Source organism: Chrysochloris asiatica, unplaced genomic scaffold (genome assembly GCF_000296735.1).
Source record: "Chrysochloris asiatica unplaced genomic scaffold, ChrAsi1.0 scaffold00048, whole genome shotgun sequence".
NCBI classification, from domain to species: Eukaryota; Metazoa; Chordata; class Mammalia; order Afrosoricida; family Chrysochloridae; genus Chrysochloris; species Chrysochloris asiatica.
In genome coordinates, this window is record NW_006408566.1 from 12,098,505 (window position 1) to 12,109,748 (window position 11,244).

At 38.0% G+C, this 11,244-nt stretch overlaps 1 protein-coding gene across 1 annotated transcript in view; it reads right to left on the bottom strand.

The window, feature by feature from the left end:
* Positions 1-11,244, bottom strand: part of ALG6 (ALG6, alpha-1,3-glucosyltransferase) — a 60,243-nt gene that overhangs the window by 13,257 nt on the left and 35,742 nt on the right. Inside the window, exons 9-11 of the mRNA XM_006862466.1 lie at positions 9,699-9,784; positions 7,585-7,669; positions 4,095-4,165 (exon numbers count right to left, since the gene is read on the bottom strand). Of these exons, the coding sequence (XP_006862528.1) occupies positions 4,095-4,165; positions 7,585-7,669; positions 9,699-9,784 (242 nt within the window). The remainder of the gene's footprint in view (positions 1-4,094; positions 4,166-7,584; positions 7,670-9,698; positions 9,785-11,244) is intronic.

Consider the following 11,244-nt stretch of genomic DNA (forward strand, 5'->3'; position numbering starts at 1 on the left):
CTTCTTGGTCTAGGTACAGATTTCTTAGAAGTACAATTAAGTGTTCTGGAATACTCATACTTCTCAATGTTGTCCATAGCTTGTCATGATCCACCTATTAGCAGCATCTAAAACAACTGGCCACCACCTCTCCTGGAGTTCATCCTACCTCACTGGTCATTCCTCAGCCCCTCTTCTCCCAGATCTCTTAATGATGTGGCCCAGGATTTAGCCCTTAGTTCTTCCTTTGTCTATTCATTTCCTTGGTTATCTTGTCCAGTCTCATGACTTTAAAGAACATTTATACTGTGAAACGTACTAATTTTATGTCTCCAAGTCAGCTTCTTTCTGGAACTCCAATCTAGATTCATAGACTCTAATGTTGACTCAACATCTCCACCTGGATGGTCCAGCACTGAGCTGCTGAACCTCCTACCTGTCCTAAACCTGCTCCACACGCAGTCTTCCCCCATTTCAATAGAGGGCACTTCCATCCTTCTAGCTCCAGACCATAGACCATGAACTCATCTGGCTTTTCTGTTTCTCACATCCAATACCCAACTCATTATGAAACCTTCTGGCTTTTCATTTATATCTACTTCTCACCTAAATACTAATCATAACTGGTCACTTCTCACGTCTTCACTATTGGTATCTTGGTCCCAATCACCATCATCTCTGACTATTGTGAAAGTCAATAATCTACTCTCAGGTTATATTAATACACTTCTAAATAGTTTCCACGTTTTCTACTCTTGTCTCCAACAGGCTATTTTCAACCTGAAGTCAAGAGTGAAACTTTTAAAATGATCAAATTAGACAATGTTTTTTCCTCAAAATCCTCCCATGCCGCCCTCATTGTTTCAGAATAAAAGCCAAATTTCCTAGTATGGCTATAAAATATGAAAAGATTAGAATCCCTTTTACATCTTTGACTCCACCTCCTAAGACAATCCACTCTCATCATTCTACTCTGGCCACAGTAAACATAACGGCATATTTATTCCCTTCTTAGAACCCTGACACTAGCTGTTTCCTCTCCCAAATATCCCACGGCTAACTTCCTTACCACCTCCTGTCCATTGAAGTATCTCCCCAATGACGCTTGCCTTGACATCTTTAAAACTCTCACTTGCACCTGCGCACCCCTCACCTCATTTCCAGTACTCCCTACTTCCCTTCTCCTGTGTTATGATTCCTTCATGGCAAAGCGGGCTGCGAACCTCAAAGTCGGCAGTTCAAAACTACCAGCTGTTCCGAAGGAGAAAGATGAGTCTTTCTGCTCCCATAAGATTTACAGCCTCGGAAACCCTATACAGGATCGCTGTGAGTCAGAACCGACTCCACGGCACACAACAACAACATATTATTTCATTCATTTTTTTTTTTTTAACTTCTTTATTCTTTTTTGTCTACCCTTGAGAATAAAAACTAAGAAGGCAGAGACGTTTGTCTGTTTTGTATACAGATATATCCCAAAGCGGGGAACAGTGCCTGGGAAACAGTGCTGTGGTTTATTGCCATCAAGTTGACTGTCACTCATGGGAGCCTTATGTATAACAAAAGGAAATGTTGTTTGGTTCTGTGCCATCTTCGTGATCATGTCTACTGAATGAAGAATATGTTTAATGACACATTAGCTGGGAGCAGATGAAGAGGAACTTTAAAGGCTAACTTTACATTTTTTACCAAGATAACATTAAAACCATGCACTGTTACAAAACATGTAGGTGCCAATGTAGAATATGAATAATGGAGTTGAGAATTTATTTGAATGGTCAAATATACAGGTCATTAAAAGAGATACATTTCTATGTATGGGGCAGAAATTCTGTGGAAAATATACATGTTTGAAAGTAATGTCTCTCTATAGTTCCATTGCCCCTAGCACTAGGGCTTTGTGTGGGGTCAGACTAGTCCCATATACCCAAACAGACTTTTGGGTATGAAATCTAATAGTCCTCCCATCATGCAAAGATCTGAGACAATTTTGCTTATGGCCAAGAACCCCTTCACCTAGGCCAGCTCAGTTTACTATAAAGCTTTCCAGTGAGGCTTTTGTCTAAAACTCCACTTAGTAAAAGGTTTTTGGAATACTTGAATGCTGCTTTAAATAAATGCCAAACCACTACCACCCCCATCTTTCCCATTCTTCACCCCGTTGGCTAGGTTTTTGTAGAAGATACATGTTCAGAATGATCAATGGCAAGTTGAAGACACTGTCACTTTTACTAAGTTTCAGAGACTAGAAGTCTGAATTCAGAGTGCCAACACTGGGGAAAGGTCCTTGTCTCCTTTCAACATCTGCAGGCCCAGCATTCCTTGCAGATCTCCATGTACCTTGGCATCAGTCTTTCCCTGAATCTAGGAGTTTCACAGTGTAAGGTCCCTGGGTTCAAAGAACACACTCTACTCCTGATTCTTCTTTCTTGGTGGTAGTAGTTCCTTCTCTCTCCTCTAATATCTCAAAAGAGACACTCAGGATACAATCTAGTCTTATAGATCATATCAGCCTCATTAACATCACATTGTTGTTGTTGTTGTTGTTAAGTGTCCTCAAGTTGGTTCCACTCTTAGCGACCCTGTATAGGGTTTCCAAGAAGCAGGTGGTGAGCTTGTACTGCTGACCTTGTAGTTCAGACCAACCTTGCAGTCCAGCACATTAACCTGAAGAGCCACACCAAGACTTCACAGTGGTGGAGATATACAACATATAGGATAATTACATCAGATCAAGGCTGATCACATCATGGGGGGAGGGATTATAGTATATTAGATCTCATCATGAGGAATCACTACATATTAACTGTTAAACCACTGAGAACAATGGCCCAACCAAGTTGACACAAAACCCTAACAATCACAGCTCCTAAAACAAAGGAGTCTGGTTAGAGATTTCCAGTAGAGTCTAATCAAAGGTTATGGCAAAAAAAATAGAAAGGAGGCAATATAAGAGGGTTTCAAAATTCATGGAAAAATGGAATTAAAGGATCATGGAATTTTTCCACAAACTCTTTTAAGTCCCCTCATATGTCAAAGACTAAGTGGAGGGTGGGCCCTGGTGTGATGCTGTAGGATAAGAACTAGATTGCTAACCACAAGATCTGCAGTTCAAACCCACCAGCCTCTTTCGGAAACTCTACATGGGATCGATAAGAGTCAGACTGACTACCCAAAATGGAGGGGGCTTCAAAGGCAAGAAGTGACTAGCTTACAAGCTTACAAGAGGTAGCCTAGATCCAGAGGGTATGGAAGAAGGTAGAATCTCCAGTGAGTAGTATTGAATCTGACTAGGCGGAGCTGATGAAATGAAATGCAGATGGGTCTTTAGTGATACAATAGTGAATAATTATTATCAGGACTGATTGTGAGGGTTGGCAATGTAAAGGTAGATGTTTTGTAGTGAGGAGGAGAGTGATTAACTTTTCAGTCTAGGAGCGGAGGTCCCTGGGACCATGAAGGGAGAAAAGCAGAGAGCAGGACCCTAACCAGAGAAGCAGTGAAGTCTGAGATGGAGGCAGAGATGATGACATGGAGAGATGGAGCAGCTGGGGACTTTAGATAAAGAGAGGGAGAGGGGCTGTGTGCTGACGACCGGGGGGCAACACTTTGGTTGGTTGATGATGCATGGAGGGGATTGTAACCATGGCAATGAAATGATATACGATAGGATGAATGTAAAACTAATGTTCTCCCATTTAAACTATCACATAATTCACAGTAAAACATTAAAAAAAAAAAAAAAGAGTCAGATTGACAACACTTGGAAGCAAATGGAGAGAGTTAGGTTACTAAGTAAATGTGGAAATGAATGAATGAAATGAAAAAAGGCAAAGATAACAAACAGGGTCCAGCCTGAAAAATATCTCTTAAGAGGATACACTCTTGAATAACATATAGAAAATATATCTACAGAAACAGGAAGAAATAAAATGGTATATTTCATAAAGAAATACAATCATAAGGAAATCCTAGAAAAACACAATTTTGTGAAATAATTTTACACAAACATACATTTATGTAGGTTTTATGTTTAAGTGAATATTTAAATTAAATTACAAATTTTTATATATTGTATGCACATAATAATAAATACATCCAATACTTATACTTACAATGATACCAAGAGAATGGACTTTTCATGTACTTGGAAAGAAAATAAAAAGAATGATAGAGCACAGGTAACCTTGAGAGAAAAAAAGGAAAAACGAGATATAATAATTTATAAAATAGAATGGCAATTTAATTACAATCTAAAAATCTTTTCCAAATGAAATTTTAAAGTTTAATGTGGCTTCTATCTAGAAGTAAAATATAAATGGAACTCTACCATATATACATATTTAAAATCAGATTTAATAATCAGTATATTTTTTTTAAACAATGATTCTAAAGCAACTATGCTTAACTACATGAAACAAGTTCATTGAGACTCAGTTATTAATAAGTGAAAGTACTAAGTACCTCAGACACAACAGTCATACCTTCATCCTCCACTGCAATCACTGACAAAATAAAAGGTATAAAGGCTAAGAAGGTCGAAATCTAAACCTGTCCCCAAGAATCTATCTTCATGGTCTTAAAATGTGTACTTCCATAAAGTATATTAAATGTTTTATAAATTCATCATTTGCTATTTGATGTTTCAAATGAAAATTACTTAGATCTATGTTCAGAAATTTATTTTCTGCATATTAGACATTATACATCATACAGCCATCCAGTTGCTCAAGCTAAAAATCTGGATTGACATCTTACACAATGCTACACATCTAATCCTTCAATAAATAGGCCCTGACTATGCCACTTCCTAAATAAAATGTTCATCCCCTCTCTCCATCCCCTCAGCTGATGGCAGAGCAAAGGAGTAGTCTAAAGCCACCCCCATCTTTCTCCTGGACTAATGCAACAATCTTTACAGTCCATTCTCCACAGACACCATGTCAGATCATGTAACTTTAAGATTTAAAATCATCTAAAAGGCGCTCTACTGGTAGCGTAGTGGTTACGAATCGGGCTGCGAACCTCAAGGTCAGCAGTTCGAAACTACCAGCTGTTCCGCGGGAGAAAGATGAGGCTTTCTGCTTCCGTAAAGATTTAGTCTCAGAAACCCTGTACAGGGTCGCTATGAGTCGGAACCGACCCCACAGCACATAACAAAAACAACAACAACATCTTCCCAACATGCTTAAAATAAAATCCAGTCTCCTACAAGGAATTACACGATCTGGCTCCAGTCTTCTTCTTCCAGTTCATCTCATACTCTCTCCCTCACTCATTTCAAGCCTGTTCCTTTATGCCTTGAGCCCATCAAATGTGTTCCTGCCACATTCAGAGCCCACATCTTGTGGTTGGCTCCTTCTAGCTGATCATTCAGTTCTCACTTCTCTTGAAAGGTCTTTCTTCACTCAAATTAAAGTGGTGTCCCCCAACTCCATCGCATCAACTCTTTTCACTTTACTTTATTTTCTTCATATTGCCATTGTTATTGGTAAGTGTCGTGGAGTAAGTGCAGATTCATAGCGACTCTGTATAAGGCTTCTGAAGAGCGGATTGGGGAAATGAAGCGCCTACCTTTCAGTTAGCAGTTGGGTGCTTATCCTCATTATTCCCAGGTATTTTCCTAACCGATTTGTTTATTGGCCATCTACTGCATTAACACTTAAAGGCCACAATGAAGAGATCAGAAGAGACATTATCTGTCACTCACTTATATGCCCAGTACCTAGAAGAATACTTGGCACATAGAAGGTACTCAGTAAGTACTGGACTACTGGCCACAAGATCAGTGAATGAAACCCACCAGCCGCTCCTTGGAAAGTCTGTACAGGGTTGCTGTGACTCAAAACTGACTCAATGGCACTTAACAACAACTAAAAAATAAAATAATTCTGTTGCTATAGATACATACTATTCATACTATCAACTGCATCAATTATAGATATATATTGGAAAAGAATTCAACCAAACTTAATTCAAAAGAAAATGCTCCTAAAAATCTGAACTTTCTAAGTTCTCAGAAGTATACAATAAGAATTTAAAATATTGTCAACAAAATTAATTTATTTTAAACACAGTGGTTTGTATCAGAGCATAATAAATAAAATAAAATTAGGAAATTAAGAAAACATTTTTTTTCTGGCTTACAGCCCTAGAAGCAACCATCTCCAGCATTGTCACAGTTGTTTAAATTGTGAAATTCTGCACAAATACCTTTTTAAAATAAACTTTTTATTGTGACTTGAGTAAAAGATTACAGAGCAAACTGATATTCCATTATCTTTGAAATAGATTTCCTTGACATGTTATTTCCGAGAAAAATTATATAATCAGACATATTTCAAAACTTTTACCAGTTAGACCAATAAATAACATCAGGGCATTACTAACCATATTCCTCCTATAGAATAGTAACAACAGATGACTTCGCATGTGCAGAGTTCATTCACAGACTAAAACAGCAGAAACCATCCACATAAAGGTAATAAAGAAAAAGTAAGCAAAAATACGGATACAAGACAAGGAACACTACTCTTTTTGCACTGTGTAACTGTGTTGTACTTTTTAAATGTCTCACAATTATGTTCTGTTCTGTTTTTAAAGCACAATATTGATAAGAACAGTCCCAGAATTCGATTCCGTCTCTGAAGTGTTGTTTTTAATAACTTCCTGTTTCCATAAACTACATTATCTTGATCTTTTAAAAGATACTTTTCAATGTCATTTTATAGACCAAGGCACACAAGAATAATATTTTTATTACCACCAAAATACAATCAGAAAGTGTCTGCAAGCCCACTCAGAGAAACGCTAAACTGCAGGAAATAAACTAAATCTACTTTCACACGGACACAACTCAGCTTTCTAAACAGAAATCAGCTTTATCTCTACCAAAAATCTTGCTTGACTCTTCTTGCACACAAAATCAAGCTCCAAATCAAGGACCCAACAAATTTGGTCCTTCCCAGCCCTTCTCTCTCATTATGTCCTCTCCTAATGCCAACACACAAACACAAACAAAAGTCACACAAATTTTATTAATAGCAGTTTCCAGAACAGTCCCTGACCTTTCCCACCTCTTCAAGCTCTTCCTCCTCTGTTGAAAACTCTTCTGCTATATAAACTTCTATTCCAAATCTTGCCCAGCTTTCAAAATTTGGCTGAAATCTGACTTGATCTAATCACTCCTACAAAATAATTATCTTTCTTTTCCACATCATCAAAGCATTTCATTTGTACCTGACAGGGCTTAATACTATTTGTTTTGTGTATGGCATAAGGCATACATGGATCTTTGTTTTGTGTATGGCATAATTTTTAGAGCATGTCTATCACCGCAGTTTTTCTCTTTGTATGCTCTCATTGATTAATACAAAGCAGAAACTGACTATATATAGTTGGATTCAACTGAAAGACGGTGATCGATCAGCCTACTGCCCAAAACAGCACCGAATTATGGCAAACGGGCATTACATGTTTGCCAAACAAATGAATATCTAATTTTCTAATTCAATATTCATTGTTTAGGGCAAGAAAATTGTAACTTATATAGTTTAAAGATCAGTTAGAGCTACTATTAAGTATTTAAAATAATGAGAAACTTACCAGAGTAAATTTAAATCCTTTGGGAGAAGGCTGAAGTATTAATTTTATACATGCAGGAAGCAGGCTCAAAAATGTAAAACAAAAGCTGAAAAATTAATGCAAATAAAATAATTGTTTTCCTTGTGGGAGTTTAAATCTAGCTAAAACAAAACAAAGAAAATTTTTAAGTATAAAGATAAGATTATGTATCAACAAAATGCTTTTAAATTGAAGTTTATTTTCATTTAAAAACAACATTTAAAGTCTATACACTGAAATATATACAGACTATAACAGACTTCTAGAAGAAGAAACAAATCTGTGTGAGAAGAAGTACAGCCAGAATGCTCCTTAGAAGTCAGGATGTGGCCAGACTTATACTTTGGACATACTATCAGGAGGGATAGTCCCTGGAGAAGGATATCATGCTTACTAAAGTGGAGGGTCAGCAGAAAAAAGGAAGACCTCCCACCCCCCCAACACGATGGTTTGGCACAGTGGCAGTAGCAATGAGGTTAAGCTTAACAGTGACTATAAGGATGACACAGGACCAGACAGTGTTTTACTCTGTCATGCATAAGGTCACCACTATGAGTTGGAACTGACTTCACAGAGAGAGAAAGTGTGTGTATGTCCTGGTGTGGCACTATGTGATAGTCACTGGACTGCTAACCACATGATCGGTGGTTCAAACCCACCAATAGCTCATTGGAAACGCTATCCAGGGTTGTTATGAGTCAAAATCGACTCCATGGCACTTAACAACAACAACCTATCTCTATATGAATATGCACTTATTTGATATATTGTAGAGCACAAATATTCTAGCACTAAATATTGCTTATGTTATTGTGGTATTGGCTATGAGTTGGGCTGCTAACCTCTAAGGCACCAGTTTGAAACTATCAGCAGTTCCACGGGAAAAAGATGAGGCTTTCTGCTTCCACAAAGATTTACAACCTCGGAAACCCTGAACCGACTCCACAGCGTATAACCACCCAGCCAACCAATGTCATTTATAGAAAAGGAATAAAGTTACAACAGAAGGTCAGTTCTCAAACCCTCTCAAAATAAATGAACATAACAAAGTATAAAGAATCAATGCTGTATTTGTAACACAAACATTTACAAACTTTACTCACAAAAGTTTACTATCTGATCTTCAACTTTTGTAAGTCAGGAAAAACCAGCTGTGTTTCTTCTGAGCTATAAAAGTTAGTCAGAGCTTTTCCTAATAATGATTGATGGACAGGGAGGAAAACGAATCAGAGAAAGTAGACAGACTCAGCAAGTAGAGCAGTCTGGAGTCATTTAGTATCATGGCACACAGCCCTTGAAAGCAAGTACAATAACCCAATAACAGATTTTCCCGTTTGTGTGGGCTTTGTGATATGTCAACTTGGCTAGGCTGAACTCACATCCACAGAACTCTCGCCACTATGCTTTCTGTCAGGGTGGGCTATAAAGGACATTCTCTGACAAGAGCTGGAAGACGGAAGGAGGCAGTACCCATTTTGTAGCCCTCACACATCTTAACCCAGTTATTCAAACACTAACATATGTGCTACTGTGAAGGAATTTTGCAAAAGTCACCACTGGCCCTGTTCAATTGATTTAAGTTAATTAAAAGGGAGCTTTGCCCAAGTCCTTTAACAGAGAGGGCTTATAGCTTCCGAAAGCTCAGATAACCTAAACAGGAACTATGTCTGAATTGCTCTTTTCCTCCTAGCTGTCCCTTCCTGACAGCCTGCCTGTGGACTTGGGCCTCACTAAGCCCAGTCACCACAAATGCATAAGCCAGTTCTCTTAATAAACCCACACACATAATCTCTTATTCACTCTCTGGCTGAACCCTAACCGATATACCACCGGAAATCATCACTTTAAAAGTCATGTTAAATCACATTGAATACACTGACAATTTAAGAAGGAGAAAATCAGGTAACAAGTCTGAATTACTTTCATATAAAGCAATCAAAATTCAAAAAGTTTTGTTGTATAGAATAATAGGTTTAAATTACGTGGAAAATTCACTAATAACCGTCATTCCTAGTGCTGCCAATAAATGAGACAATACCATAATAGTTTTAGAGAGTAAATACTAAAACATTATATACAAACCTTGCATCTCTTACCTGATTATTAGCTGGATGTGACGTGGCAAAATATCCTTAATCTTCACAAAGACATTGACACTACACCAAATATTGGCTACTTTATCCTTAAAAGAGATTTGTTAATTTTACATTCTGATATAATTTAAAATAACATTAAATCTGACTAAGTATACCCCAGAAGGATCTCTGGTGGTGCTGTAGGATAAGCACTGGACTGCTAACTACAAAGTCAGAAATCCAAACCCACCAGTCACTCCTCGGGAGGAAGATGAGGTAGTCTGCTCTAGTAAAGGCTGACACTCTTAGAAACCTTACATAGGGTTGCTATGAGTCAAAATCTAATTAAGGGCAGTGGGTAAGTACACCCAATAATTTCTAAGTAAATAGACTTTTAAGCCATGTGAAGTTTTTATTCACAATTTTATAACCAAGTTCATTAAACACATACACACATGCACATACTACAAGCATTTGTTTCACTTTTTCACAGTGGGGATTAATCAAAATCACTAGCCAATCATAACCTAGACATTTCCCATAAAGATCATATTTTTTCAAATTAATAGCAAATGGTCCCTAATAACATGAAGTGAGTCACCTTTGAAAATTTTTCTAAGAAATCTTTACCCCCCCGCTAATTTGTAGTAAACATATGACATTTAACCCATTTTATCACACACCTGAATTTATTTTCAGTAATCTCCTGCTGTGCCCCCAGAAATCACAGCATTAACTGCTACTAAATCAAGAAATGCAAAGACATTAGCAGTTGTGCTAGGATCACTTTCAAAATTAAATCTGTAACTACATCTCTCTTATTTATGAAACCCATCCTCTACACAGCTGTTTGAGTCACAGCTGTGCAGGCTAACATCAAGGAAGCCACTTTCACTGACAACTGTACCATCCACATCCCAATGGCAGAGCAAACAAAAAGGTCATCAGAATCTGAGGACAAGTGAATAGAGGAGACTGGCAACACCAACAACCAGGTATGGCCCTCACTTTCATATTTATCATAATTCTCATTTTTAAAATGGAAGGTAAGGCAAATAACCAGGTAGCTTACATGGAGAATTAAACTCTTCTTTACATAGGTGTTAACGTTTGATGCTATACAAAGAGGAGACCTGGTGGCACAGTGGCTACGCATTTGGCTATTCACCAAAAAAAAAGTCAGCCATCAAAATCTACCAGCCATTCTGTTGGAGAAAGATGTGGCCTTTTGTTAAGATTTCAGCTTTGGAGACACTATGGGGCAGTCTGACTCTGTCCTATGCTATTATTAAGTGCTGTCTAGTCGGTTCTGACACATAGTGACCCCGTATAGGGTTTCCGAGGAGCAGCTGGTGGGTATGAACCACTGCCCTTGTGGTCTGCAGTTCAGTGCGGATCCTACAGCAACCACACCAGGGAGTCCTACAGTATCACGAGAAGTCATGATCTACTCAATGGCAGTGCGTTTGATAAAGAAGAGGTTGTTGTTGTTGTTGTTGTCAGGTGCCATCGAGTCGGAACTGACTCATAGCGACCCCATGCACAGCAGAACGAAACAATGTCCGAT